This window comes from Bos grunniens, chromosome 29, assembly GCF_055505025.1.
Source record: "Bos grunniens cultivar Pamir isolate PY7600 chromosome 29, Bosgru_T2T1.0, whole genome shotgun sequence".
NCBI lineage: Eukaryota > Metazoa > Chordata > Mammalia > Artiodactyla > Bovidae > Bos > Bos grunniens.
The window spans coordinates 414,250-442,035 of record NC_141193.1 but is presented as its reverse complement, the minus strand read 5'-3'; the positions used below and the strand labels follow the sequence as shown (position 1 = coordinate 442,035).

Below are 27,786 nucleotides of genomic sequence, written 5' to 3'. Positions count from 1 at the left end.
CATGGCAACCCTGTAGCTCCTTTCTCTCCCCAGGCCTGCTTGGACCTCAGGCCTCAGGTGAGTGTTGGGGAGGACCCCGGCTCTGAGGGGACAGAGACCGCACCAGTGAAGGACCAGCACCTTTGGGGACCCGTGCTCTAGGCTGGGGGACAGGCACTCAGGTCCTGGAGGCAAGGGTGACAGAGAAGAGATGACAGGGAATGGCTGAGCACCCAAGGACATTGTGCCAGGGGTGGGGTGGCCTGCTGCCTTGGTCTGCTCAGAAACGCGCAGGTGTAGACACTCAGGTGACTAGTAGTGTGCCATTCAGTGGGGCAGACACACACGCACACTCACACACACATACACACGCGCACCCCCTCTTGGAGAGCGACACCCCGTGAACCAGCAGGGCCGTCTGGGGGCACCATACACAAGGTTGGCTGTGTACGGAGAGCCCTGCAGGGTGCACACACCAGACCCGGTGAAGCCCCAGCACCCCTCCTCTACGCGCCCCCAGCAACATCAAGAATGGCCCCCAAGTCTTGTCAGGAGGCTGAAGACGCTGAGGAAGAGGCTCTCACGTCTCTGGTGGACCGAGAACCAGTGAGTGGCCACATGGGGCCTCCAGTGGGCGCCGCTGCAGACCCTGTGGCTTCCACACACCCTCAGAATGCCAAGCCCAGCTCCACCAGGATGGTCTCCTCCATCAACCTGCAGTAAGGAGGGGAGGGGTGTGGTCAGCTGCTCGGGCAGGCCAGCCAGACGGTAGGGCCTGACCAAGCAGCGAGGGGGGCTGGTGTTTCAGGTCGGCCTTGGACTCCCTGGACCCCCGCACCCTGCGGCTGCTCTGGGGGCAGAGGGAGTTGGAGATCCAGGCCCTGCGGTGGGCCATCCAGAATCAGCGTGAAGCCCGACACTGCCGTATCCTACAGGAGGTGGCTGGGCTTCCAGCCGAGAGGTCAGTGGTGTGCACTGGTCCCCCACCCACTCAGTCCCCGGCCCGTCCTTAACCTGGGGTTTATGTCTGATTCCAACGTCAACCACCAAGCCTGACCCCTGCCCTGACCCTGACCTATGCCTCTAGCCCCAGTCCTTACCTGGCTCTGATCCCCTGCCCTAACCCTGCTGCTGCTGCTGCTGCTGCTAAGTCGCTTCAGTCGTGCCCGACTCTTAGCGACCCCATGGACTGCAGCCTACCAGGCTCCTGTCCATGGGATTTTCCAGGCAAGAGTACTGGAGCGGGGTGTCAATGCTTTCTCTGCCCTAACCCTAAAGAAGTTAATACACTGTAAACCACCCAGACCCTAGCCCCCAAGCATGTTGATGGGTGTTGAACCCAGCCTAGACCCGGCCTCCGACCCAGACGTCTTCAGGGCCTGACCCGCCTGCCTGGCCAGGGCACCCTAATGAGTGAAGAGGCTGCGGACCCAGAAGTGGAGCTGCTGAGACTACCCCTTCCCTAGGAGCTCAAGAAGTAAGGATAAGTTCCTGCAAAACCAGGTCCAAAAGCTGACGTTGGAGTTGAAAGCACAGAAGGAAAAGGCCCAACTGGTGAAGGGCAAGAGGGATCAGGGACGGGGGCGGGGCGGGGGGTGAGGCCGAGCCAGGGTGGGGCGGGCCAGGATAGGGGTCGGAAGGCCCCGCCCACTGCTGACCCACCCGAGCAGGAGAAGAAGCGTCTGGAGGAGAGGCTGCAGCAGGCCGAGGACGCGCTGCGGCAGCTGGAGGCCGAGCTGCAGGCCTTCCAGAAGTCCTGCCTCCTGCAGCTGGCCCGCTCCTCCTGGGTGGGCCGCGTGCTGCGGTCTTCCACGGGCAGCGTGGAGGTGAGCCTGGCTATGGGTGGCCCCCCAGCCCACCCTCCTTGGTCAGCTGGCTGCCCCCTTCAGACTGGTGCTTCCACTCAGGGGCCTTGGCCTCCCTGGAGGCCTGCCTCCTGGACCAGGGACGAGCAACCAAGCCTGTGGTCCCTCCCACCTGGCTCTTAGCAAGTGTGTGCCTCAGGTGCTGGGGAGGCTGGAGGGCAGAGTGGCCTTGGGCAGAGGGCTGTGCTCCCCGCCCCAGCCCCTGCCTGCTGGCCTCCTGTCCCCTTTGCAGGTGGTGACGGCAGAGACCCTGATGGACCTCAGTGACTTCTCTGAGAATGATCAGGCCCCCACTGCTGGGGAGGTAAATGAGGCCCTCCAGGTATGTTCTTGGATCTGCAGTCCTGCAGGAGCGTCAGGTCACCTGCCTGTTGTTCCCTGGCCAGGGTTTCCGGCTGGAGGATGTGGACTGGAACAGCATTGCACACCGGTACCCCAACCTCTTCACCAACCTCGAGTCCAGCTCAGATCAAAAGTAACTGCACTGGATGGGGACTCCCCAGGGGGAGGTAGAAGAGGGGAGGGCCTGCCTTGGCTGGGATGAACCAAAGTCCAGTTCCATCCTTTAGTGTCTGGGGACAGGTCATTTAAACTTTCCAAGCGTCAGTTCTCTGACCTGCAGCTTGCAGTCAGGGATGAAGGGAAATCGTTCTGGGGTCATCTCTGTCTACCCGTGAGCCCTTTGCTCAGGTGGGGTCCTAGGGACTGGGGCCACAACTTGGTGGGCCCTGCCCCCATCTGATGGAGGTCAGATGGGGGCAGAGCTGGTGTCCAGGAGCCAGAGGTCTGGGCAGCAAGTTGGTCATGACCTGCAGGCACCCCCGGACCTCGCAGCTCCCAACAGCCTCACCGCCTGACCAGTGGAGCTCAGAGCTGTGCTGTAGGCACCAAGAGCACAATCTCAAGAGTGTCGAGTGGAGCTCCCTGCCCTTGGCGGGCACCAGCAGCTCTGGGGGTGCCGACTCCGAGTCCAGCAACAGCCAGCTGGCGGCGCATAGTCGCGTGCATACAGTAACAGGGGACCCTCCCTCAGTGCCTAGCCACACTGCCAAGCAGGTGGAGGCGCGGGCACAGAGCCTCTGCAGGGACAGTCAGGCAACATTCGAAGGTGGAGCGGGGCGGGTCTCTCCTGGTTTCTTCCCCTTCCCACGCCTGCAGGACTGTGATCTCTGCCCCAAGCCCCGAAGGACATCCCCCTAACCTCCTGGCTTTCACGGTTGCCCAGTGTGTGGGGGCCTCTCCAACCCTGTCCCTGGGGGTTAGGGTGGGCTTGGAGGACTCCTGCCGCTGCCTTTGTGCTCTGGCGTGAATCCACTGGCCGCCCCACCCCCCACCAAGTACTGCATGGTATTTCTCTGCTTCTCCCAGGTGCGGGGGGCCACTATCCCTCCTGCTCAGATCTGATCCCTAGTGCTGCTCCTCTCCCACATGGACCTTCAGGGCACTGCGGGCCAGGTCCAGCCTCACAGGAGATGTCCTCGGTGGACCCTGGACCCTCCAAATTGGGGTTCCCCTCCCAGGCAGCCCGCCTCTCCGTGCATCTCCAGAAAACCCACTCAGACGAACAGGGCAAGAATGGCCCGGAGCCTGAGTCTGGGGTGGATTCCCATCTCTGGCATTCCAGGCGCTGTCCAAGGTGAGGAGGGGACCCAGCTGGGACTGCAGGGTCAGGTCTCCTAGAGGGACTGTGGCGGAAGGGACCCCACTGACTTGGCACAGAGCCCCTGCCTGCACTCCAGCCCCAGCCCCTCGGGCTCCTGCCTGAAGATCATGGCGGTTAGCCGCCGCCAGAGGTTCGTGCGCATCCTCAACCAGTCGCTGGAGGAGACGGTGGACCTGGGCGGCTTCGTGCTGCAGCAGCTGGTGCTCGACTTCCCCGTGTGCATGTACCGCTTCCCACCCAGCACCCTGCTGCCTCCGCGGCACCACATCACGGTGAGCCCCGCTCCCCGCGCCCCTTGAGGCCCAGCCCTCCAGCGGCCAGCCCTTCACCCGGTGCCCCTCACCCCCCGGCTGTTACCAGGTGTGGGGTGAGGGGCCCTGCAGTACCAGGCGGCAGCAGCTCTCCTCCTTGGGCCGGGAGCCCGTCCACTTCTACTCCAGCCGAAGCTGCGTGACCCTCCTCCTGAACCCCCAAGGCGAGGTCAGAGCAGGTCCCAGCGCGGGTGGGGGGACGGGCCGGCTTTGTGGAGTAGGGGTGACTTCCGTGTTTCCCACGGCCTCGTAGGTCCTCAGCGAGCACCAGTCCCCACACTGCGTGACCCCAGTGTCCAGGATCTTCGCAGACAACACCGACTTGTCCATCGACTGTTTCCCACTTTCAGAGGCCCGGCCCGAAGCTGACCTTGCGGAGCATCAGCCCCAGCCTCGACCCCCGCGCAAGGGTCGGGTGCGGGAGGCCCGGGCTGGGCGCCGGAGGCCGGGGTGGGGACCGCGGGTCCTTCAGTGCCTGCTTCCTCCCCAGGGTTAGGGTTAGGGTTAGCCGCCCAGGACTTGGCAAAGACCCCAGACTCCCTGCTAGGACTGCCCCCCACCTCCCCAGGTCCCACCCTTCCGCCTGTTCTGGCCTCCCCTCAGGTCTTCCACCTCCCCAGGCCGCGTCTGCCCCGGGACCACCCCTTCCCGCTGGCAGGCTGTCTCTCACGACCCCTCCCTCGCCAGGCCAAGGGTCCAATTGCCCCGCTTGAGTACCATCAAGCTCCTCCGCCAGCGGGAGGCGCCAGTATGGCCCGAGGACGTGGCCCAGACCCACCCAGAGCTCTTGCCCTCCATCCCCATCCCCGGTGAGTGCTGAGTGCGCAGCTGGGAGGAACGTGGAGGAGGGGCGGCCGGCAAGGAGGGGGCGCCCGGCCCACCCCACCCATCCTCTTCCCAGCAGAGGTCGGGGTGGGCCTCCAGGACTGCCAGGGTAGGAAGGACCACAAAATCCGGGTGAGTGCCCCGCCCCGCCCCGCCCTAAGACCACGTCCACAGACCCCGCCCCTCCACCAGGCCCCGCCCTCAGGCTCCTCCACCAGGATCCCCCGCCCTTAGGCCCCTCCGGCCCTCAGACCCCTCCCCTCCACCGGGGCCCTGGCCTCACCCTCAGGCCCCGCCTGCCCTCAGGCCCCGCCTACCCTCAGGCCCCGCCCCACCCTCAGACCCTGCCTCTCCACCAGGCCCTGCCCTCAGACTACGCCCCACCCTCAGGCCCCGCCCCACCATCAGACCCCGCCTGCCCTCAGACCCCGCCCCACCATCAGGCCACGCCCCTACCCCGCCCCTTCACTAGGCCACGCCCATCATCAGACCCCCGCCCCCTGCCAGGCCCCGTCCCTTCCCGTCCAGCGGCCTCTCGGGTTCCGCCCCCCCAGGTGTGCCGGAAGAGGGTGGACTGCGGCTGTCCAATGGTGGCGCTGTCGGTGCAGAGCACGGCTGAGAGCAGGTTCGGCTTCCGCTTCCTCAGCTGCCCGCCCATCACCGTGGACACTCGCTGGCCGCTGTAGGGCCGGGCCTGGCGGCCTGCGCCCCCAAGTCTCCACGACTGTGGCGGTGGGGCAGGAAGAAAGCACGGGAGGCAGACGGTGCCGGCTGCATAATTTATTGAACGCCGCCTACCAAGTAAACCGCATTTCTGTACACCTGAGAGTCGAAAATGATTCCTTTGGTTTCCGGGAGGAGGGAGCTGTCGTCCCATCCCCACGCAGGGAACCCCACCGGTCCACCAGGGTTGGCCGACGGCAAGTGCTTCTACTTGGGATCGCAGCAGCCCAAGGGTGGCTTAGAGCCCTGGGTGGCTGGAGGGCTGGCCAAGGACTGGCCAGGGCCCAGTTCCACCCACTTTGGCCGGGGCCCAACCTGCTTTCTCTCAGGCCTGCTCCTCAGGGAAGGCCGGGCCTCACGGAATAGGTGGGCGGCTGGGCCAGTGGTGGGGACTTGTGCATTCTCTCCTGGGCTCTACCTCTTCCCCTCTTGGTGGTCCCAGCTCCTGACTTCCCTCCACCAAGAGGGTCCTCTCCTGTACCAGGCCCACTTCTCCCCTGCCCAGCATGCTCGCCCAGGTGCTCTGGATTCTATGAGGCCGGAGTGCAGCTGGGCCTTCCACGATTGCCCTGGGGCCCTTGGCCACCCGCCAGGCCGGCCTGGCAGTGGGGAGGGGTGTACATGAGGGTGGGGTCGGGCTGGGGTGGTCAGTGTCAGGTGCGGCATGCCCCGGAGGCTGGGGGTCTGGCTGCTGAGTCTGGGGCTGGCTTTGGGCCTGGACATCCCTCTGCTTGAGGACTGGGGCCTGAGGTCACTTCTCGGGCTCTCAGAGCAGTCACTGGAGCCAGCCCCTGACCCAGGCCAGGCCCCAAACTACCCAGGGTTCTGAGCCTACGCCCCCGGAACTGCAGATCTGTGGACCCCCAGGAGTTGCGGCCCCGGTCTGGCTTGAAGGACTTGGGGGGACAGGGGATCAGGTTGTACCCCGAGGTCCTGGAAGACTCTGGGAAAGGAAGAAAGACAGCAGGTCAGACAGGGCCACCGGGGCCGGGCCCCACAGCAGGGCCGTAGTGTCTGCTCACAGGCAGGTGGTGCCGGGGTCATTCCCAAACCTCCCCCGGGCAGCGAAGCCCTGGCACCCACCCGAGGGCAGGCTGGGTGGGTGTGTTCATGATCGCCCAGTGCCCTCCTGGACCCTGACTGGAGTAGGAGGTCCTAGCACCTCTCTGTCCCTCACTGGCTGTCACTCCTCCAGCCACTCCTGCAGGCTGCCTGCCCGCGCTCCCTCGCTCTCTCCTCTCCGGCCTCAACCAGGTGGTGAGGTCCTGGCTGTCTCAGGCCCGCCTTCCCCAGCCCCTCCCCCAGGCACAGCAGCAGCACAGCCAGTGCGGAGCTTCGGCCCTGTCCCTGCTCCGTCCTGGCTTCTTTGGTGCCCCCCTCCACCGACACCCCCCGCTCCGCAGGGTCGTTCAGCCGACCTTGCAGCCCCTGCTTACAAATGCCCGGGTTTGCCTGCCCAGTTGTTCTGCAAGTCGGTTCAAACCTTTCCTCCAGGAAGCCCCCCTCGCCCCTTCTCTCTGCCTCACAGCCCACGTGTTGGCTCTGCTCAGCCATGGTCACTCGAGCCAGTGTCCCTGAGGGAGGGTCTTGCCTGGCTTAGTTCTGCCCCAGCCCAGGACAGGCCCTGTCTGCAGAGGAAAGGCAGTAGCTGCCACCCACCACCCCCCACCGTGGTCTCCTGCCCACCCACCTGGGGGCCTTGTTCCCTTCGCTGGGCTTGCGCTGTGCTCCGGGGAACCTTCGCTGGTCTGCCCCATGTGTTGGCCCTGGCCCCTCCCCGGGCCACTCACTCTCATTCAGGGTCCCTCTGGCTCCGCATGCACCGCCCTTGTCGGGAGGGCCTGCCCTCTCCCTCTTTCAGCCAGCTGACCCGGCTGCCTGGCCCCTGGGCTCAGGGGAGGGGAACTTGAGCCCCCACCCCCAGGAGAGGCCCTCCCTGCCCCTCCCGCCTCAGCCCGGTGCTGCTCTGCGGTGCTGGCTCTGTCAGGCAGGCTACCTGGGGCCAGGCTTGGGGGGCTGCGGTGAGGCTTGGGCCCAGCCTCGTCCTCTTGCTCTTCAGGGCCCCTCTGTGGGCCCCAGGGGCCTGCGGCCCCCTCCTCCCAGGACTCTGGGCACCTACTGGGAAGGGGGCTGGGGTGTGGGCAGGGGAGGTTGCAGCCTGCTCCTCCTTTGGAGCAGATCCCAGAGGAGTGTGACTTGGGGCAGCCTTGGGCTCCCGTGACCCGACCCTCCAGCCACCCGGGGACCAGCAACCACTCAGCCAAGGCAGGTCCCAGCCACAAGGCCCCCCTACCCCGCCCTGGTCAGAGCACATAGGGTGGCAGGGCTGGGGTGTGGGGCAGGTGGCACCCACCGCAGGCGCAGCTCCCTCAAAGCCTGAAGCCCGGCCCAGGCCAGGAGGTCATGATCGTCGGCAGGGTCAGGCTCCGAGGCGGAGGCCCTGGGGGCCAGTTCTTCCAGCCTGGGAGAGGGCAGCTTCTCTGGGTGCACCCCAGCCTGGGAAGGGAGAGGACTGGCTCAGGGCATGGCCTGCCAGGGCTGGGGGCTGGGTGCTGCCCGCCGTGGGGGCAGGCTGTACCTGGCACCCGTGCCGACGCTCCCGCAGGCCTTTGGTGGGGTTCCCACAGAGGACCCGGCCGGCGCCTGGAGAAGAGGGTGTGGCTGGGCCTGGTTTGGGGCCTCAGGGCTTCAGGGCAGCTTCACACTGAGGCGGATCACCTACCGTGGGTGAGGTTGCTGGTGCCATCCTCTGGGGCCGGGCCCTTGGGAAGGAGGCCTTCAGGCAGGGGCATCCCGGGAACCAGCAGGGACAGAGGCCCGCGCCTGGGGGCCCAGGGCTGGGTCTCAGGCAGGCACAGCTCAGGGCTCAGTCTCCACATGGGGGAGCCGTGGGTTTGATCTGCCCGAGGGTCAAAATCAGAGGTCACCAAGGCGCACGCCAGTTGCTCAGCCAGGAGTCCCCCGAGCTGAACCCCGTCCACGGAGCCCACCGCCCTGCGTCAGTGTGCCTGAGGCCCCGAGTCACGGGATGGCAGGTTTCTCCCTTCCCTCTGTGGATGGTGGGGGAGGCCTGCACCAAGGCTGCTCCCAGGGAGGGTGTCCTGGCCTGGGGTTGTGTGTGTGCAGGACTCTGGGGACAAGGGGTCAGGTCTGAGAAGGGACACAGGAGGCAGCCTGCGGGCGGGACCGGGGTGCAGCCCCTCCTGGGGCTCTCAGGTGAGATCCGCAGGCGGGGCGGGGTGGCCCCAGCCCGAGGCGCCTGGACGTGGCTGCGTGTACCCGGCCTGGGGAGCAGGCTGTCTAGGGTGCAGCCCTCCTTGATAGCCTCCTTCACCAGCAGCCAGTCCTGATCCAGCTTCTGAGAGGCCGGCAGGCCCGTGTGCGCGGCAGGCAGCTCGTCCAGGACCTGCAGCTGGGGGATGAGCTTCCTGACCTCTGCCCTGTAGTTGTAGCCCTGGGGCACCTGCGGGTGGGGGCGGGCCTGAGTCCAGGGGACCCGTCAGGCCAGCTTGGGCCTGAGCTGCTCCCCCAGCCCCGCTGTGGGCGGGGCAGGGGAGCCGGGATTTGCTGGGGCCAGGCCCGCCTGGGTCACTCTGGAACCTGAGGGACTGCTGGGACCCTGGGCTGTTGCCCACGCATGATCACACTCTCCGGGCTCACTGCCAGGGTCCAGGGCTGCCCTCTGGCCTGCAGGGCTGCCCTGAGTTTGGAGCTTAGCCCCGTGGGCGGTGGAAGCAGCCGGGCGGGCGGAGGGAGCTCTGGCCGAGGTGGCGCGGCCCCCAGCATAGGGGCATCTCTGAACGGGGCCTGCAGGGTGTGCGCACATGACTCCACGTGGAGACTGCGCTCCACATGGCGTGTGCACAGACCTCTCCTGGGAGCACACATGAGCCAGGGCCTGGCCCGGGTATGTGTGGCCCTTTGGAATCTAGGGGGACGTGGAGGCGGCCACCGGGCCCCCAGCAATATGAGGAGGAGCTCCTGGTGAGGAGGCCCCGACGTGCCCTGGGCGGGTCCCCCGGGATCTGCTGCCATCCGGCCCGTTCAGGTGGGCAGAGCAGTCCCCTGGCCGGCCGAGGAGCTGGCAGCACAGATTGCCTCCCGCCTGCTGGTGTGCACCTGGTGGGTTGGGCCAGAGCCTGGCCGCAGGCAGAGTGGGTTGCCCTCCAGGGTGAGTGTGGCCAGCTTTGGGCACAGCTGCAGGTAACGCAGCTGCCCCAGGTCCTCCACGCAGTTGCCTTCTAGGTCCAGCACCTCCAGCTGCTCCAGCAGGCACAGTGGGCTCAGGTCCCAGATGTTGTTGTAGGAGAGGTAGAGTTCCTGGGGGGCACGGCAGGGGAGGGGGTGCTCATCAGGGCCGCACCCACCTCCTGCCCCCTGTCTGCCCCCCCACCCCCGACAGGGCAGGGCAGGCCCACCTTCAGGGCAGGAAAGGAGCTGATGCCATCCAGGTCGGCCAGGCCGCAGCGAGCCAGCCAGAGCACCTGCAGGTGGCTGAGGGAGGTGCCCAGGTCCCTGCAGAGGGCAGGGCGCTGGTCAGTGCTGTCCTGGGGTGAGGCGCTGGTCAGTGCTGTCCCGGGGTGGGGGGCTGTGTCGGTAACTGCACAGGCCCTGTGCCCTGCCTTGTGCCCGCCGCCACCCACATCTGCTGTCTCCAGACGCGGGGGCCGCTGGGACCGGCTTGTGCGGCCTCCGGGCCGAGGAGGAGCTCCAGAGCGCCCGGCTGCCTGCCTTCCCTCCTGGCTGCAGCCGCTGGAGGGCCCAGGCCTGGCTGCAGGTCGCCCTTGTGCTAGATGGCAGCTGTCCACTGCGGTGGACCTGGCCTCCCCAGCGGGGCCAGCGGGGGCCCTCCCTCCCGCTCTCCCCAGGCCTTTCTTGCGGGTGATTTCCCCCCTGCAGCCCCTCCCCAGCCCAGATGTGCCTGCAGGAAAACCCCTCCCTGCTGGGACTGGTCTGTGCCACCTCCCTCATGGTGGCCGCTGCCCCGCGGGTGGGCAGACCAGGGCTCTCCATCGGCTCCTGGGATGCACTCGTCTGCTTTCTCTCCTAATGTCCTCTACTCTCACGTCTGGAGCTCGGCCTCGCCCGTGTGGCCTCGTCATCAGCCCCTCTCTCTCCCGTTTCCAAGCCTGCCCCTTTCCTCTGCTTTCTGGGAGGTCCCGTTGTCTTCCCACGTTGCTGTTAGCATCACACATTTAATTCCTAAGCGCCCTTAGCTGTTCTCTCATAAGTCGAATGCTGTTTTTGTTTTGAGGGTGCAAGAGGCCATGTGTTCTTCTGTGCCTCTCAGAACGTCCCCTGAAGGCGCCTGGACAGCTCATTCCCCTTGGCACTGCCTGCAGCCGCTGAGCCTGCGGCCTGCGTGCCGCACCTCCCGGAGCCCACATGCCCAGGAGCCTGTGCTGGGCACCAAGAAGCCACCACGATGAGCAGGCCTGCGCACCTAGAGAGGAGCTCCTGCTCGTGCCAACCAGAGCAAGCCTGCACACAGCAAGGGAGGCCCAGGGCAGCCATAAATAAGTTAGTCAATGTTTAAAAATTGTTAAAGGTATCAGAATAATACTAGTAATAACCAGAAAAATCAGAGAAGATAAACACAGCCCAAGGCTGACTCTTTAAAAACTTACAGACAACCCTTTGGCAAGACTGATCAAGGATAAACAGAGGGACCATGCAAATTAATGTATGGGACTTAAAAAGAGGAATAATTATGGTCTTGAGAGCAATTTAAAATAGCAAAAGACCATTAAGAACCACCTATACACCAATATTCTTGAAAACCCAGAGACCTGGTATCGAAAGACAGAAAACTAGGGCATTCCCTGGCAGTCCAGCGGTTAGGAATCTGCCTTGCAGTGCAGGAGACATGGGTTCAACCCCTGCACCAGAAAGTCAGGTCCCACCTGCTTCACATCAGCTAAGGCCACACACCACCAGTACTGAGCCCACACGCCCCAACTACAGAACCGACACGCTGCAACGAAAAGTCCCACATGAGGCAACAAAGATCCCACGTGCCACCCAATGCAGCCAAATAAATACATGCTTTTTTAAAAAAGGAAAGAAAAGTAGATTAAAAACTACTAAGGAAATTAGACCGTCACTAACGCCCTCCCTTCTCTCCGCCCCTGCCAAGTCCCCGGATTTGGATCAGTTTTAAAGTGCATTCTATTATGGAATAGTCAATGTCTTCTACAATAATTTCTTATACAGAAGTTTTTCTAAAGAAAAATTAGGCAATTGAAAAGAACAGTAGAAGCGTGGGTCTGAGTCAGTCCTCGATTCCAGGACCAGAAAAGTACAAACTGGACCATCAATGGGCTATTACTCACAAAGACAGATGTGAAAATTGTGAAGCAAATATTTTAATGCTACAGATTTAAAAATAGCTCATCAAGTAGTGTCACTGCAGGAATGTAAGGATGAATTACAAAATCTGTCGATGGAATCCAGTACACAATCAGACTAAAGGAGAAATATCACTTTATTATCATGTCAACAGATGCAGAAGAACCCAGACGCATATCCGTTAAGATCAGGAACAAACCAAGGACCCCTGCTACTATGATTGCCACTGTTTAACATCATGTTGGCTAGTAGGTCCTGGCCAAAGCAAGAAGACAAGAAAGAGAAGCAGGAGGATTAAAGTGAAAGGCAGTGCTCGCAACTTGCTGATAATGTGACCATCAATATAGAAACCCAACTGAATTAACAAATTATCTGAACTAACAGGAGACTTTGGCAATAATGTTTAAATACAAAACAAAGGTACACTGTTACCAGAGGTAACAGACCCATTTATGAAAATCAATTGTTTTATTGGTTAGAAAAATCTATCCCAAATCAGCACAGTGTTTTTCTAAATTTGCAATGACCAAACAGAATACCACAGAGACAGGGCCTCATCCAGGATTTTATCAAAACACTATGAATATGTGGGAAGTAATTCAGTTCTGGTTTCAGGGAGCCCAGCCTTCAGAAGAGGCTGGTGTCCTGCCCTGTCCCAGGCGGCAGTGGGGTGCACAGGTGGGGGTCCTGGTTAGCCCGCTGCAATCACAGTTCCATCCCCTCGAGTGGCTAGTGTAAGAGAGTGCACACGTCGCACAATTCTGGCCAAAGAAACACAGGAAGAATGCTGGGAACCTTCTCGTTCTTACCAGCTGATGGCACAGAAGGGCACATTTCCTGTTGTGGGATGAACTGCATCCCTGCAAATCCATGTGCTGAATCCTGACCCTCAGGACCTCAGAAGGTGCCTGATGTGAAAATTGGGTCTCTGCAGATAGCATTAGTAGAGATGTGTGCACATGTGCTAAGTTGCTTCAGTGGTGTCCAGCTCTTTGCAACTTCATGGACTGTAGCCAGGGGGCTCCTCTGTCCATGGGATTCTCCAGGCAAGAATACTGAATTGGGGTGCCATGCCCTCCTCCAGGGGATTTTCCTGACCAAGGGATGAAACCTGCATCTCTAATGTCTCCTGCCTTGGCGGGTGGGTTCTTTACTACCAGCACCACCCGGAAGCCCCAGTGGAGATGAGGTGGGCCCTGATCCAATACGACTGGTGTCCTTTTAAAAAGGGGAAATTTGGATCCTGACACTAGGAGAAGAAGGCTATACAAGGTGAAGGCAGGGACTGGGGTGAGGAACGCCAAAGATGGCCAGCAACCCCCAGGAGCAAAGAGCAAGCCAGGTTCTCCTTCTGCCCCAGGAGACACACCTTGATCTTGACTCGTGACCCCCGGACCTGAGTCAATTTCTGCTGTTCAAGTTGCCTAGTTTGTGATGCTCTGATGAGGCAGAAATAGCCTTCAAACATCTTCTTTAAAGTTTATCAGTTGGAATGCTTTCAGCTGCAAGTTACAGAAACCTGTGTCCAGTTGGCCTAAGCAGTGAGAAAGCATTTATCCCTTCAGTGGGCAACTGAAAAGCGAGGAGGTATGTGCATACAGGGCCTTCCCTGGTGGCTCAGTGGCAAAGAAGCTGCCTGCAATGCAGGGCTGCACGCAGGAGACACAGGTTTGATACCTGGATCAGGAAGTTTCCCCTGGAGGAAGGCATGGCACCCGCTCCAGTGTTCTTGCCTGGAGAATCTCATGGACAGAGGAGTCTGCTAGGCTCTGGTCCATGGGAACACAAAGAGCTGGGCACGACTGAGATGACTTAGCATGCACGCATGTGTATACAAAAAAACTCACTCACATTGTTGTACAGCAGAAACTAACATAACAGTGTAAAGCAATTATACTCCAGTTTAAAAAATAAAGAGTCTATTAAAAACATAAACGCGCACATGAATATGGAGAGCTATACCATTTTCGTGGATGTATGCAACTTAAAAATCAACTGAACATGTGACTTTTAAAAATTCTCTACTCCCCCCCAAAAGAATCCCGAAGGATTAGGATGTGTGAAACTCAACAAACTGATTGTAAAACTCAAAGGCAAGAATAAGTGTCCAGGAACAGCTAGGTCAGCTTGGAGAAAGGAAAACTCTGATGAGGGTCACGTGTCGCAGCACAGAAGCACAGAGCCACGCCGTGAAGACTGAGCTCTCACCTCCCCAGCATGCCCATGTGGCCTGGGGAACACGGACCCGCCGGGCACTGCGGAGTGGAACTGGGTCCCCATCTCACAGCAGGAGTGGGGGCAAACAGGAGATAAGAAGGATTAAAGGCCCCAAAGTAAAAAGTGAGACCACAAATGAATAGAAGAGAAGACTGTCTCCAAGGCCTTGGAGGGGAAGAGGTGGGCGAACCTCCTGAAAAACTCCCCTAGCACCAGCCGGAACTGATGGGTAGAAAGTCAGAATGAAGGGTCTCTGCTTGAGTTGGTAGGGGAGGCAGGGTGGAGAGTCGCAAAGTCTCCAGTGCACCCAGGCTACACAAACAGCCCACAGAAATAGACAAGGAGAGGGCAGGACTCACTGAACAGTCGGCATAAGGGGACACACCCATGGTCAAGGGGTAGTGAAAACCGTCCCTTTGGTCACCGCGATAGTCCCCAAGTTAGTTGTGTCACTGGGGTTCCCCACCCAGCAGTCCTGGCAAAGGAAGGACGTGCCCGGTGCTGGCTGGCCCAGAAGTCGGCCCCACCAGTCCTCATGTCAGGACACCTTCAGGGGCTGAATTCCCCCTTAGCTTTGGATGAAGTGACAGTCATCACACAAGAATCGTTTCCCAGCCCCGTAACACCGCTGAGGCTTTAGAGTCTCGGCCATCCGTGTCGGCTAAGCTGGAACACTGCTCCCTGGGACCGTCATGTTGAGTCGGGTCCCTTTCACAGATACTAGCTCACTGTCACACCATGGAGATCTGCAAACTTTTTGGCCAAGTTTCGGGATTTGATAACAAAGATTTCTTGCATTTTGTACTATTGTTATTAAGGAACAGAATGCATTTTTACATAAAATTTATGATGCAATTTTTCCTGGAATTGACTTTTCTAGTTTTTTTTTTTTTGCTTGAAATCAAATATTTTGTTTCGTTACAAATGGTACATCGTATTTAATTTCATATCTTCCACTTCTCTTTATAGTTTCCATTCTTCATATATTTTCTATATATTTTTATTGTTCTTTGAGCTAATGTGTAAGCCTTAATGACGGAGAAAGTATGATTTTTTTGTCTCTGTTAACTCACAGGATTGATGTCTTTGTCATAATATGGCTGAAGGTGAAGTGAAAGTGAAAGTTGCTGAGTCGTGTCCGACTCTTTGCATGGACTCAGTACAGTCCATGGAATTCTCCAGGCCAGAATACTGGAGTGGGTAGCCATTCCCTTCTCCAGAGGATTGACCCAACCCAGGGATGGAACCCAGGTCTCCTGTATCACAGGAGGATTCTTTACCAGATGAGCCAGAGGGGAGCCTTATATAAATAACCAGCAGTATAAATAGACGGTTGCTCACGAGTTACTTCATTTTCTCCCCTGAAAATAACTGGACACTCAGAGCCCATTTAAAACATCGGGAGAACTTTCTAGATTTGCAGCTGGCCTCCTGCTGCCTCAGGACAGCTATCTAGCTGCATAAAACACTCCGTTTGCTCAAAATCGCAAATAAACTCTGATATTACTTCAGCATCGTCCTTTCCAGCCCGACGAAGTAAGTAAAAATCTTACTATGTCCTTCATTTTGCACTTTGTCTTTTAAACTAGTTATCAAGATGCTCCTGTGTTTCACGTGGGGCCCGAGGCCGGGCTGGTGGTGAGGGTGTGGGAGTGCCCCAAATCCTGAAGCCAGATGGCAATGCACTGTCCAGCCTCATGGACGGGGGTTTCTTTGCCAAAGGTCGGTGGGCTCTTCTGGGGACCGCACAACCTGCGGTGAGCAGCCCAAGCCAGCCCGCAGGCTCCAGGCAGAGTGCGTCAGCCTCAGCAGGACCAGGGCTGGGCGTTAGAACCAGAGACAGCAGGATGCCCGGGGGCCCCCAGGCCGAGACCACCGGGGCACTCACCTCAGGGAACCCAGGCAGCTGCCGTTCAGCTTCAGCTGGCTGAGGTTGGGCAGGTGCAGCCCTGTGGGGCACAGGGAGAGAGGTCAGTGCCGGCCCTGCCACCCTTCGGTGGCACCAGCGCCCTGGTCCCTGCTGCCTCTAGCTGCTGAGGCCTAGGGCGGCCTTGGGGCCACATGCTGACGCCTGAGGCTCTGCTCGAACGAGGCAGGCCAGGGTGTACAGGGCGCCTTGAGTGGGCAGGGCCACACAGGAGGCCATGGAAGCACTGGACTCTGGCGGGAGGAGTCCCAGCTGGCATCCATGCACCGAGTGTGGGTCTTGCCCCCAGGCCACTCCCGCGACTGGCCCCTGGGCCCTACAGGCATAGCCAGGCCAGAACCTCCATTGGCTCACACCCTGGGCTCCAGAGCAGGGGACCCTAGGGCCCTGGGAGGAGGCTCTGAGTCAGGGCTGCCTCGGAGAACAGGACGCCGACACAGTCTCTGTCCTCAGTTCCCAGAGAGAGGTGTGCAGGGCGGGCCGTGCAGAGGGGGCATCCAATGACCAGGGCAGGGTCCGAGCAGGCAGACCCTCCAAGTGCAGCCTGGCCGGGATGGTGGTGGGTGTGTGTGGGGAGGGGCTCTCACCGAGGCTCCCCAGGCTGCTCTCACGGGTGTTGACACACATCTCCAGCATGCTCACCAGTCGGAGGTCATCAACCTGGGCCAGGGCCTGCTGCAGGGGTCAGGGGCGTCAGCCCTGGAACCTAGACCGCAGTCACACGCCCTCCATCCCACCCTCCCAGTGAAACTCCTGCTTTTGGCTACAAGGCTGGAGCAGGTGCGGGCATTTCCCTGCCTCACCCACGACAACTCCAGCCACAGTCAGCTCTGGCTGGCCCATAAGTGTGATGTAACAAGAGTGGAGGCTGTGACCCTGTGTGGCTGGTGGGGCCATTGCCAGAGCAGGGCCTGCCCGGGGGGAGGCTTCATCCTAATGAGATCCACGGAACAGCCCCAGTGCAGCTCGGGGCCTGAGCCCCGCCCCGCTGAGCACGGCCAAGCCCTAGCCTCCCTCACACCCGGGGACAGTACACTTATACTGTAAGCTGCTGAGTTTGGGAACTGTTTGTTACACGGCGTCACTACAGCAATAGCTGACTCATACAGAACTTGGAGACCTAGACGAAGCTCCAATAGCTGCCATAGCAAAAACGGAACGACGTGGATTGGGCACTGGTGGCAGGGCTGGGGGTGGGGATTACTAACACGAGTAACATATTCAGTAACATGAGTGTTACTAAAACTGGAGAGATGGAGACACAGGTCATGTGACAATGCAATTTTTTGGTAAAAAGTTTCCAGTGGAAACCTGGCTGGCAGAAGACACACAGAGTGAACTTCTGGTGGTGGGTAGAGAGGTGCCCAGCAAGATGTGGGGAGAATGAACCGGCCACGGCTCACTGCGTTTGATGAGGCCCTGCAGGAGGCAAACTTCAGCTGGAATGGGGAGAGCCCAGGCGTTCTGAGACCTGTGGCTCGAAAAATACAACGGCTTCTCAACTCAAATCAGTGACAAGAAGAATGAAGAAAGGCGTGGAGTTAGAAAGACCCCATGAGATTCGGCCTCGGGGAGAAACCGGTTGCCAGGCACTTGCTGCCCTTGGGTGGTGCTTGGAGGACCACGGCCTGAGACCCCGGTTCCAGCTGCCCTTGGGTGGTGCTTGGAGGACCACGGCCTGAGACCCCGGTTCCAGCGACTGAGTCTGCAGAGACAGGAACGCTGCCGCAGCTGCCAGGGAGGAGCTTTGCGTGGTTGGCACTGGGTACAAGCGCTTTGCGTGGTTGGCACTGGGTACAAGCGCTTTGCGTGGTTGGCACTGGGTACAAGCGCTTTGCGTGGTTGGCACTGGGTACAAGCGTGCAGGAAGCACGCCCGCCGAGGGCCACGGCCTGGACCGAGGTTGACCGTGGTCATCAGAGACCAGGAGTCCGGGCTGCTCTCACACAGGCAGTGAGTCTCCCCAGCCAGAAGCTGGGTGGAGGACGGGCAGGTTCCAGGGTGGGCGGGGTGGCCCTGGTCAAGGCGCCCGCCCAGCGTAGGGGCTGGTACGGCAGCTGACCTGACATGACGGGTCCATGCTGGACCCAGACCTTGGGCACTGCTGTGCTGCAGGCCCAGCTGGAGGGCAGGCACACGGGGGCCATGGGGGCTGGGGAGGGGCCCGCGGGAATGTCCCATCCACCAGCAGTGACCAGACAGTGTGAGCCCTTCAAGTTGGTCGGAAAGGTGGGTGGGGTCCTGGGGCACCCAGGCTTCCTTCTGCGGACTCTTGGTGGTTGCGTCACCCCAGGGTCGCCAAGGGTCCCCTCCCGTGTGCCTCTCACATGGGTGCAGGCATGTGTAGGGGTGGAGGGCCACTGGACTGCACCGAGACCTCAGCATGGCCAACGGTGGGCAGGTGAGGGGTGTGGCCAGGAAGGGAAGGGCCCCACTGCCAGGAGTGCAGGGCTGCACCCTGGGGTCGCCAGGCGGGAGCCTGCAGTCAGAGGGTCTGCAGAGCCTGCGGGGCCTCAGGGTGGGGGGGGTAAGCATAAGCACTGCCATAAGCACCCCAGGTTTGGGAGAAAGGCTTCCACAGCTGGATCAGTAGGGCACCGAGCCACCCCGCCGGAGCAGCCCCCAGATGCCTGCTGCCCGCCTCTGCTCGCAGCTTGTGAAGTCTGCGTGCTGCGTGCTCCGGGGGCCTGTCACCGTTTCCACAAGGACGAAGGCCCTTCTATCTGGTTCAGGGTCCCTGGAGCCCCACGCACAACAAATCCGTGGAAGGGCCTGGCTTGGGCCCTTCTGGCCTGAATGCCGAGGGACTTCTGTGTCCCCAGGCACCTGGGGTTGGCCCCCGGGGGGAGCAGGGGCCCTGGGGGCCGAGGGCATCTGGCAGCCAGCCGAGCCCAGCCCTGCACTCACCAGCCTGGCGGGCGACAGGCACTCCTCCGCCAGCTGCTCGCTGTGGCCGTGCCCACTGCGGCCTGGGGCCTTGCTCTGAGGCTGGGGGTTGTGCAGGCCCTGCGAGCTCAGCTCCCGCACCTGGATGCTGGCAGTGCTCGGCCGAGACCCGTGGGCTCCGTCCCGGGCCTGGTCCATTCACACCCAACCTCCTGGGTGCAGGCAGAGAGCAAAGCCGGTCAGCCTCTGCTTCTCCTCTGATCCACAGCCCAGCTGAGACCCTGCAGAGCCGCTGACAGGTCTGTGCACACAGCAAGCCCCCCCAGCCTCTCTCTGGCCCAGAGAAGGCCCGACAATGAAGCCAGAGCCTGCCTGGGCCCTTACGGTCCCTCCCTTGGCCTGGACTCGCGCTGTAGCCTGGGCAGGCCGCCCTCCCGGAGCCTCTGCCCATCCTTCAGGGTTCTGGGGGGGGTGCCGGCGCCAGCCTGCCTCTCTGGAGCCCCATGGAGGCTGCAAGCCTGGGGCGCTGCCTCCAGGTCCCATTTGCTCCTCTGCCACTGGGAGTAGCAGCCAGCTCTGCCTCGGGCCTCGTGTTGTCCTCCACCGATGGTCTCTGAGCCTGGGGCCTTCAGGACCAGGGTCTCGGGCATACCCCCCACCCCTGTGCCCACCAAACCCCCTCACCAGGAGGCAGCTGCCTTTTCCCACCGTGGGTCAAACATCTGGGCACGAGGGTGGCATGTGGCCCCAGACAGCGCCTGCAAGAGAGTCGAGTCGGCCTCCTGGTCAGGTCACGGTGCCCGAGGGACCTGGGACAGGCTGGGCCAAGGCCACAGGGCTCAGAGTGAGCAGCGCAGAGGCGGTGGGGCTGTCAGTCTCGACCCTGGCCCTTAGGTCCTTTCAGCCATCCTGGCCCGGCTGATGGGGGAAGACAGCCATGTGGTGACCAACACCGGGGGCCCTCTGGGTCCCTCCAATGCAAATGCTTGGTCTTCATTCAAATCCCCTCTTCCCTCCATGCTCAACTCCACTCTCTCCAAAAGGGGTGCCCGGCCTGTTGCTCTGGACCGTCCCTTGTGGGCTGGTCTCCCTAGGACCCTGCCCATCTTTGGTGTTACCCCCCAGGCCACAGAGGAGGGGGCCCACCTGCACCAGCCTCAGCTGGCATTGCTTCTTGAAGACCCAGGTGCCTGTACCTGGCCCCAGACCCTGGAATCATCTCTGCGAGTAGAGCCAGAAGACTGTGTGGGCCATCTCTGCTACTTCTGTCCACCTTGGGTCAAGGCGTCACTGGCCCCCCGCCTGTGCTCCCTTCTCCCTTCCTGGACTTATTCCCTAAGACCGAGCCCTTCCTGCAGCCCTAGGTGTTTTACGACTCATTCAGTTGAGTGAGCGCCTTGCCTGAGACAGTGTGGGTTCTTGTGTGGGCAGAACCAGGCTCACCTGCCATGTGCAGTGTGCAGAGCAAGGGCCCTGGAACGTTCCCCCCACATCAGTCAACGCGGCAGGTGCAGCTTCCGGCCACTGCTTTTGTCTATCAGCCCCTGTGGGTGGTCACGATTCATCCTCCACATTGCATCTGGAACCACCCACCCCGGCCGGGGCGGTGAGGGGTGTCACCCTTTGTCAAAGAGGGTGGCAGGGAGTGGTGGGCCTTGGGAGAAGTTGCCTGGGCTACCAGATGCCCACGTGTGAAGAGTGACCACACACTGAGGAACCCAAGGAGGTGAAGCCATGCAGAGGAGCCTCAGGGAAGAGATTCATGAAATTTCTGGCCAGGATTTCTTTCCAAAAGTTCTTCTGCTGCCTGCTTTTCTATAGCTGGTGAAAGTCCTTGAGCCTCAAAGGACGACCCCAGCACCAGGCCCCCTGGGAAGATGCTGCCCCCCCCCCAGGATGCCAGCCTGGGGCTCTGGGAAAGGTCTGGGCTGGCCAGTCTACAGCTTGGGAAGCCAGTGGGCCACCCTCTTCCCTCTGTGCCTGAGAGCAGCTGACCTGAGGTCCTGCCCACGACCTGGCCCAGGGTATGGTCCCGTTTAGCCAGAGGTCCTGTGGTCCAAGGAGCAGGGCCTGGGTAGGAGGCTGAGGCTCTCAAGACACTGTCCCCTCACGTTCACTCGCTGGCCTCGACCTGTCCACTCTGTTCATGGCCTTGATCCCCTCCTGCCCTGCCACTCCCTGAGGCCCCAGGCTGGAAACCTGGGGGCCCTTCTTCCCCTATGGCACAGGGAATGTCAGCTTCTGGCCGGACTCGCTGCTTCTCCTGGTCCCCTCCACCTACCACCCCTCTGAGGTCAGGGCTTGAGGTTCCTCCTGTACTGGTGACCTCAAGACCCTCAGCAGGGCCAGGGATTGTGGGATGGGCCCCAGGGAAGCAGATCTGACATCACAGGGACCCCCCTGTCGTGGCCGCTCCATCCTCGGCCTCCGTTCTCCCCCTGGCACAGGGAAAACTGTGGCCCTGCGGCCCCAGACCCAAAGGTGCGCTCGGCTCTCACCTGATGGGGTCGGCCCCCGTGCCCCGGCCGAGGCTCCGGGCGCCCTCCTCCGCCGGGCGCTCCCTTCGACTCGGTAGTTCCTGCGCCGCGGGTTGAGGGCTCTGGGCGCCAAGGCAACGGGGGCGGGGCCTCAGCTGAATCCGCAAATATTCTCGAGCCACCGGAATCCTTAGGCTCCGCGCGGTCCAGCCACGCCCCTTAGCGACGGTTGCTGGGGCGCGGGGGGGGAGGCCAACCCGGTTGCGGGGTTCGCGCTGGTCTCGCCCAGCGCACGCGCGCGCGCGGCAGGGCCACTCCCACAAGGAGGGACGCTGGAGAGGGGAGACGCTGTCTAGCCCGCGGGGCGCAGACGAGCCCAAGGTCTGCACCCACAAAGGTGGCGTGGGGTGGAGACTCGCGCCCACCTTTCTCAGGTGGGAGGCGCCCCTGTCGGGCGGTCCCTGAGACCAGGGCCCTGCAGGGTTTACCTCCGCCTACTTGTGTGGCCCAGGCCACGACGAAAGGACCCTCTGAAGACGAGGGAACTGCACCTGGACACCTGGAGGGGAGTCCAGAGTGTCCGCGCCGGCGAGGGGCGCGGCCACCCGCTGTCATTTACACGCCTTTACTGCGCGTCTACGGGCGTCAACCGGACACGTGGGGTTGGCGCCGTGCTGGAGACGGGAGCGGCCCCCAGGGGTCCGCCGGGGTCGAGGCCGGCAGCGGGATGAGCTCTCGGGAACTGCGCGGAGCCGGGGCGGGAGGGGGCCGAGAGGCGCGGAGGGTGGGGTTGCCAGCTAATGCCGGAGGAGCAAAGGTCTGGGCTCACGTGAGACGCACCGTTCTTTCCTGTAAATACGGAGGATGCTTTTATGCGTTACAGTGAAAAGTTTTTTAATGTTAAAAACATGCATTTCTGAGCGTCTTTAAAGGAGATACAGTGTGCACATTTACGCTTGGGGTGCGGTAGACTTCAGTTTAGCTCCCCATAGCAACTTCGGGGGTGGATTTGCTGGGTATGGGTTGTTAGCTAAGATTCCGCAGGGCTGGGACCTGGGGCTTCGGGGAAGCTCCGTGGGCAGGTAGTCTGCAGGGGCTGCCCATGTTTTGGGAGGATAGCGGTGATGGTCGGCGGGGCTGCGCGCTACGTAAGAGAGAAGCAAGACCCTGGGCACTGGCTGGAAACACTGGGCCGGACTCGCCGTTCCGCGGGCTCAGACGTCCCCGCCCAGACGAGGCGCCTGTACGCCGCCTGGCCCAGGGCGCAAGGCCGAGCCGCTCCCAGGATCCCGCGGAAGCTGCCAGGCGCCCCTCCCGGAGCCACCTGCGCCTGACCCTCTTCTGGGCAGCCCCTCCGCCCTTCTCCGGCCTCAGGTCCCGGGCATCCGCGGGGCTGAAGACGCGGGCTCTTGCCTCCCTGAGGCTTAGCCCTCGGGCTGTCGCCTCCTTTCCGGGCCCTGCGGGGGACGGCGCGGACCTGGGCCGGGGGCGGCGTAGGCGCAGCGGTGCCCGGCGGGGGTGCCCGGGGTCCGGAGCGGGGCTCCGGGAGCAGCGCCCCGCCCCAGTCCACACCCGGCCGCGTACTCGCTTAGCCACGGGGTCTCTATCTCCACGCGAGGCCCGTCTGCTCCCGGGAGAGCCCGGACCTCCCTAGTGGACGCCGCCCCCCGGGGCCCGACGCTTTGCGCAGCCAGCCCCGCAGGCCACGGCCAGCGCCGGCCGCCGGGGCGGGCACCGCCCTCGGCGAGGCTCCCGGAAGCCCCGCCCGGCCGGGGCTCTGACGGGCGGGCCTCTCGGCCAACCGGGGCTGGGGGAGGCGGGGCCCGGCGCGCTCGGCCAATCGCAGGCCGCGCAGGGCTGACGGACGGGCGTGGGGCGGGGCGCGCGCGGCCGGGTCGAGTGTGCGCCGCCCGCCGCCGGAGCCGCACCCGCCGCGGACGGGACCCATGCGTCGGGCGAGCCCTGCGCCCCGGCCCCGGCCCCTGCCGCCGCCCCCGCTCCGGCCCCGGCCCGGGGGGCAGTCGCGCCAGTGAGCGGTGAGTGCGGCGGGAGCGGTGGGCCGGGCGGGGGGCCTGCTGTCTGCGCTCGGCGCGCGGGGGCGCAGGTGAGCCGCGGGCGGCGGCGGCGGCGGCGGCGGCGGGCGGGGCGCTGCGCTGCGGCGGGGGCTGCGGGAGGCGGCGGGTTCGCTCCGCCTCGCCCAGGCCAGCACCTCCGGGTCCGTGTCGCAGGCCCGGCCTTACGGGCTCCGCAAGTGACCTGCGTGTCCGCGAGCAGAGGCGCTAGGCGGGGTCTTCCACCCGCCGGAGCCCCACGGGCCCCTCCGGAGAGCACGGGCATCCGGCGGCCATCACACACGCCCGGCGACCCGGGGGTTTAGAAAGTCAGTGTCTGCGGTCCCCGCAAGGGCGCTTCTTTAAGCATCACAAACCGGTGACATCCCAGATGCGGGCCTAGGGCCCAGGCCGTCTCCCTTCCTCACCTGTCCCCTTGCGCCCACACCTCTTTTGGGTCTTTTCCTGTGATTTGCTTTCTGGAGCCCCGGCCTCCTGTCCACCTCCACACCTGCTTTGTATTCTCCAAAGTTCTGGCAATGGAACCCATGGGTTTATGTGGACTTTTCCCTTGGAGTGTAGCCCAAACCTGCCAGGGCAGGGGTTCCTTCTGTCACCGTGTGCCTGGAGCAGCACCTGGGATGCAGTAGGCGCTTACTGAATACTTGTCAAATGCACCAGCATGCCCTGGGGGGAGGGCTGGAGCAGATTGTCGGTTGCTCCTAGCCTGTCTGGGCACGCTGCTGTGCCCGCCACTGTGGCAAGACCTGTTCTCGTGGGGGTGCTGGTAACCTCAGCCCACAGCGCCTCCAGTTTCGGCTTTTTGCCTACCCAGCAGGTTCTAATTCGGGTACGTGCTTGGGAGACGCTCCCAGCTGCCAGCCTTGCCTCTGAGGGGTCGGCTCCTTGCTCCTTGCTTTTCTCATACAGTCATTATTAAATGCAGCTGGAGGCAAGACCCCCTCCCATCTCTGGGTTGGAGGTGCCACAGGTGAGCGACTGGACCACCAGTCTGGCTGCTGCCCCTGTCGTCTGGATGCATAGGCCCAAGGGGCAGGCCAGAGCTGGGCAGGCTGGTCCAGGGAGCTCCTGCGCCTGCCCTGCATGGTCCGGCCATGCTGAGTGCGGCTCCCTCGGCAGGTGGGACCGGCGACCACTGCAGCGCCTCGTGCTGCGGTCTCTTGAGGAGCAATGACGGAGTATAAGCTCGTGGTGGTGGGCGCCGGTGGCGTGGGGAAGAGCGCCCTGACTATCCAGCTCATTCAGAATCACTTCGTGGACGAGTACGACCCCACCATCGAGGTGAGCCCGCCTGGCTCCTGTCCGCTGCTCAGCTCCTGATGTGGGCTTGACTCGCACCTCCTCTAAGGAGGGGTCCCCATGTCACAGGCCCCCCCGGGGCAGGCAAGAGAGGAGCGAGGGAGGTCCCGCCCCCCACCCTGCCCAAGAGGGCCAGCTGTCTCTGAGCAGTGTCGTCCCCAGGACTCCTACCGGAAGCAAGTGGTCATCGATGGGGAGACGTGCCTGCTGGACATCCTGGACACAGCGGGCCAGGAGGAGTACAGCGCCATGCGAGACCAGTACATGCGCACCGGGGAGGGCTTTCTCTGCGTGTTTGCTATCAACCACGTCAAGTCCTTCGAGGACATCCACCAGTACCGGTGAGCTGCCCGCCGGCCCGCAGGGGCCCCTGGCCCTCTTGTGCCCTGAGTGCAGCCAAGCCCGTGGGCCACCTGCCGGCTCAGCCCTTCCTCCTTGCAGGGAGCAGATCAAGCGGGTGAAGGACTCGGATGACGTGCCCATGGTGTTGGTTGGGAACAAGTGCGACCTGGCCGCGCGCACCGTGGAGTCTCGGCAGGCCCAGGACCTCGCCCGCAGCTACGGCATCCCGTACATCGAGACCTCCGCCAAGACCCGCCAGGTGAGCCCGGCCCCTGCCCCGCAGCCAGTCAGGGCCCCGCCCCGCCCGCCCGGGACAGGGCTCACTGCCCCCTCTCCCTCGACGCAGGGCAGCCGCTCTGGCTCTGGCTCCAGCTCCGGGACCCTCTGGGACCCTCCGGGACCCCCGTGACCCAGCCGCCCCTCTCGCTGTAAGTCTCCCCGGATGGCAGGGCAGCGAGGGAGGCCAGGGCCCGGGTCTGGGCTGAAACAGCTCCCGGGGGAGGTGGAGGTGCCCGGAGAGAGCTGCCCTGAGCCAGACCGGAGCGGTGACCCTGGGGCCCCAGCCCCCGTGCCCCCAGAGCGCCCCGCGGGTCCCAGGGTGCCCCGAAGACTCAGTGGGCTGGCAGTTGAGGACAGGCCTCCCGACGAGGCGGGCCTGGGGCCTGAGGCAGGCAGGGCCCGGCTCCCTGTCTGTGGGGTGGGGAAAGGGCTGGGGTCCTGCTCCCCGCTGAGGCGGTCGTCCTCCCCTGACCCGGGCCCTCCTCCTAGGGCGTGGAGGATGCTTTCTACACCCTGGTGCGCGAGATCCGGCAGCACAAGGTGCGCAAGCTGAGCCCGCCGGACGAGGGCGGCCCCGGCTGCCTGAGCTGCAGGTGCCTGCTCTCCTGACGGCAGCGTGGGCGCGGAGCGCTGGGTGCCACGCAGGAGGCGGCGCAGCAGGGGTGGAGGGAGGTGCCGCCGGAGCCCAGCCCCCCAGGCCAGTGGGCAGTGCCCGCGGGCCTCCCGGGACGCTTCACACAGACTCTGGTGAACTGACGCTGCTGACCCCCAGCCTCGCTCTCCTCCAGCCCTGTCCTGGCCCAGCGGGCGCAGGCCGAGTCGCAGTAAATTATTTCATGGTCTTGACCTGGCGTTTGCCTGAGGCCAGGAGGCCGCGGTGCGTGTGGCCTCCCAGGAGGCAGGGAGCTGCAGCTTCGTCCGGGCGGCGGCCGCCCCGCCTCCGGGGGCCCCGGCACGTCCGTCGGAGTTCTCTGGGTGCGGCCAGAACCAGCCACCTGACACACGGGAATTTGTCAACCTTTAATCAGCAAGGGGGGGATACTGAGGCCAGAGACTGTCTGCGGAGGTCGGGGAGGAGCGGGCCACTGGGCGCTTTCGGGGTACTGCCCGGCTCTGCTGGGGCCGGAGGTCGGGGAGGAGTGGGCAACTGGGCGCTTTCGGGGCACTGCCCGGCTCTGCTGGGGCCGCGCTGGTCCTTCACCATGAGAGGCGCTGGCTGCAGGCGCCCCAGGGCAGGGGGGCCCTCTGAGCCCGGTGCCACGTCTCCAGCAGCCTGGGTGGAGTTGGTGGCCGGGGGTGGCTGAAGCAGGAGCTGAAGGGGAAGGACCGTGTTCTGCCTCAACGCAGGCAGCCCTTCGCCTGTGGCCTCTTGGTTCACCAGGAGGTCTGGGGGGATCCCGTCGCTGGGGCCGCTGTCCCGAGGGTGGTCCTAGGCTGGGGGCTGGCGGGCCAGACATGGAGCCCGGGCCCCCAGAGGGAGGCCTGTGGCCGCAGCCCGCGTCGTGCTGCTGCTCGGTCTTGGGGCCGGCCTGGCGGGGCAGGTGGGCCAGGGAGGGCCAGCCTGTCCTCTCCGGGGAGTGTCTTGAAACGGGGAGGGGTGGGGGGGCCTGGGGGCCGGATCCAGCTGCTCACTGGGAATGGATGGACCGGGTCAGCTTCCCCACCAGGCCGGGTGACTTGTACAGGGTGGGCCTGTGAGGCCTGCGTGGCCACCCTGGCCCAACATTGGGAACCGCCCTCCAGCCCGCTGGCCTCTGGGGTCTGCAGGGGCTGATGCTGCCCAGCCCTGGCTGGGTCAGCCGAGTCTCAGAGCAGAGGAGCAGGTGGATGGGGTGAGGAGGAAGTCCCGGGACCCCCATCCCTCATTGCCCCAGGGTGACTGGGGACCGCTGCTGAGCCTGCCTGGGTGGGGGGAGGTCGCCTCTCATCCCGTGCCGCTCAGCCATCGAGAGGCCTGCAGGGCCCGGACTGGGGACAGCGTGTCCTGCAGGCGTTCCTGCAGGTCTTCCGGGGCGGCTTCTCGGGTGGAGGGTGCCATCAGTCCAGCGGGGGTCCCCCAGGAAGGCCTGGCCCCCAACCCTGGAACACCCCCTGTGGGGGTGGCGTGCTCCACTAGGCGCCACGCCTGGGGCTCCAGTCGTGCCCGGCACTGGGCGGGGTCAGAGGGCGTGCTCCCGGCCGGTGGGCCGGCTGGCTCTCCGCTGCCTGCTCCACACAGGCCACTGGCTTTATGCACCTGAGGACTTGTGACCGTGAGCACGCACTCATCCTCCAGGATGTAGGTGTCTCCAGGCTTCATGGTGACGACAAGGGGGTCTGTGTGGACAGCAGGCCCGGCAGGGGCCCAGCACAGGGTACGAACCCCCCAGTGGCCTCTGGCCCCTGCAGTCCCCCCAGGCTGTAGCAGACCAGCTCCTGTGGGTCCTCATCTGGGGGGCTTGTCCTGGTGGTCTTGGTTCCTGGACTCGTGGCTCCTGGACTTGGGCTCCCGAGACAGTGGCCAGCACTCAGAACTGAGGAACAGTTCTGTAGGTCATCCCACCCCCAAAGGGCAGCACGCTGGCTCGCCCGCT

The 27,786-nt window shown here is 63.1% G+C and overlaps 3 protein-coding genes, 1 long non-coding RNA gene and 1 pseudogene across 20 annotated transcripts; 3 read left to right on the top strand and 2 right to left on the bottom strand.

The window, feature by feature from the left end:
• The first annotated feature begins 48 nt into the window (after window positions 1-48).
• LMNTD2 (lamin tail domain containing 2) lies at window positions 49-5,464 on the top strand. The gene is given in 14 exon segments (XM_086384210.1): window positions 49-698; window positions 788-940; window positions 1,446-1,533; window positions 1,650-1,805; window positions 2,077-2,148; window positions 2,231-2,319; window positions 2,660-3,039; window positions 3,042-3,480; window positions 3,584-3,779; window positions 3,868-3,987; window positions 4,072-4,268; window positions 4,506-4,627; window positions 4,723-4,775; window positions 5,198-5,464. Coding segments are annotated over 14 exon segments (2,385 nt in total). The 5' UTR covers window positions 49-510; the 3' UTR covers window positions 5,330-5,464.
• Window positions 5,409-21,331, bottom strand: LRRC56 (leucine rich repeat containing 56). 4 transcript variants are annotated; one of them, XM_086384174.1, is made up of 14 exons: window positions 21,243-21,331; window positions 20,188-20,288; window positions 19,429-19,502; window positions 18,766-18,956; window positions 16,446-16,533; window positions 15,820-15,880; window positions 9,785-9,881; window positions 9,486-9,686; window positions 8,646-8,829; window positions 8,089-8,265; window positions 7,945-8,009; window positions 7,720-7,862; window positions 7,363-7,496; window positions 5,409-6,309 (listed from the first exon to the last, which is right to left on the bottom strand). In XM_086384174.1, exons 4-14 carry the CDS (start codon window positions 18,940-18,942, stop codon window positions 6,020-6,022), a joined length of 1,617 nt encoding a protein of 538 aa, XP_086240300.1. In that variant the 5' UTR covers window positions 18,943-18,956; window positions 19,429-19,502; window positions 20,188-20,288; window positions 21,243-21,331; the 3' UTR covers window positions 5,409-6,019. The 4 variants fall into 4 exon arrangements, with proteins under 4 accessions (XP_086240300.1, XP_086240303.1, XP_086240301.1 ...); XM_086384177.1 differs by lacking the exon at window positions 18,766-18,956; XM_086384175.1 differs by lacking the exon at window positions 20,188-20,288.
• On the top strand, window positions 15,305-17,682 carry LOC147341633 (uncharacterized). Its single transcript, XR_015157762.1, has 2 exons — window positions 15,305-15,467; window positions 17,156-17,682. It is a non-coding gene; the product is annotated as an uncharacterized LOC147341633 (long non-coding RNA).
• A 111-nt stretch (window positions 21,332-21,442) lies between the features above and the next one.
• On the top strand, window positions 21,443-26,059 carry HRAS (HRas proto-oncogene, GTPase). 13 transcript variants are annotated; one of them, XM_086384205.1, is made up of 6 exons: window positions 21,451-21,602; window positions 24,413-24,574; window positions 24,755-24,933; window positions 25,034-25,193; window positions 25,281-25,362; window positions 25,703-26,059. In XM_086384205.1, the coding sequence occupies exons 2-5, from the start codon at window positions 24,464-24,466 to the stop codon at window positions 25,341-25,343; spliced, it is 513 nt and encodes a 170-aa protein (XP_086240331.1). In that variant the 5' UTR covers window positions 21,451-21,602; window positions 24,413-24,463; the 3' UTR covers window positions 25,344-25,362; window positions 25,703-26,059. The 13 variants fall into 13 exon arrangements, with proteins under 13 accessions (XP_086240325.1, XP_086240331.1, XP_086240326.1 ...); XM_086384206.1 differs by having other exon boundaries at window positions 21,581-21,655; XM_086384203.1 differs by lacking the exon at window positions 21,451-21,602 and adding an exon at window positions 23,130-23,257.
• On the bottom strand, window positions 22,090-23,558 carry LOC147341631 (uncharacterized; annotated as a pseudogene). The gene has a single exon (XR_015157754.1). The product of XR_015157754.1 is annotated as an uncharacterized LOC147341631 (transcript).
• Window positions 26,060-27,786: the final 1,727 nt, after the last annotated feature.

Excerpts from the sequence above, each read along its gene's own strand:
- LRRC56 (XM_086384174.1), bottom strand. The coding sequence starts at position 18,942 with ATGGACCAGGCCCGGGACGGAGCCCACGGGTCTCGGCCGAGCACTGCC. Across the intron at positions 9,687-9,784 it reads GCTCCTTTCCTGCCCTGAAG|GAACTCTACCTCTCCTACAA; the intron begins GTGGGCCTGCCC and ends CGTGCCCCCCAG. Across the intron at positions 8,010-8,088 it reads CACCAGCAACCTCACCCACG|GCGCCGGCCGGGTCCTCTGT; the intron begins GTAGGTGATCCG and ends CCTCTTCTCCAG.
- HRAS (XM_086384209.1), top strand. The coding sequence starts at position 24,464 with ATGACGGAGTATAAGCTCGTGGTGGTGGGCGCCGGTGGCGTGGGGAAG. Across the intron at positions 24,934-25,033 it reads GAGGACATCCACCAGTACCG|GGAGCAGATCAAGCGGGTGA; the intron begins GTGAGCTGCCCG and ends TCCTCCTTGCAG. Across the intron at positions 25,363-25,702 it reads ACCCAGCCGCCCCTCTCGCT|GGCGTGGAGGATGCTTTCTA; the intron begins GTAAGTCTCCCC and ends CCCTCCTCCTAG.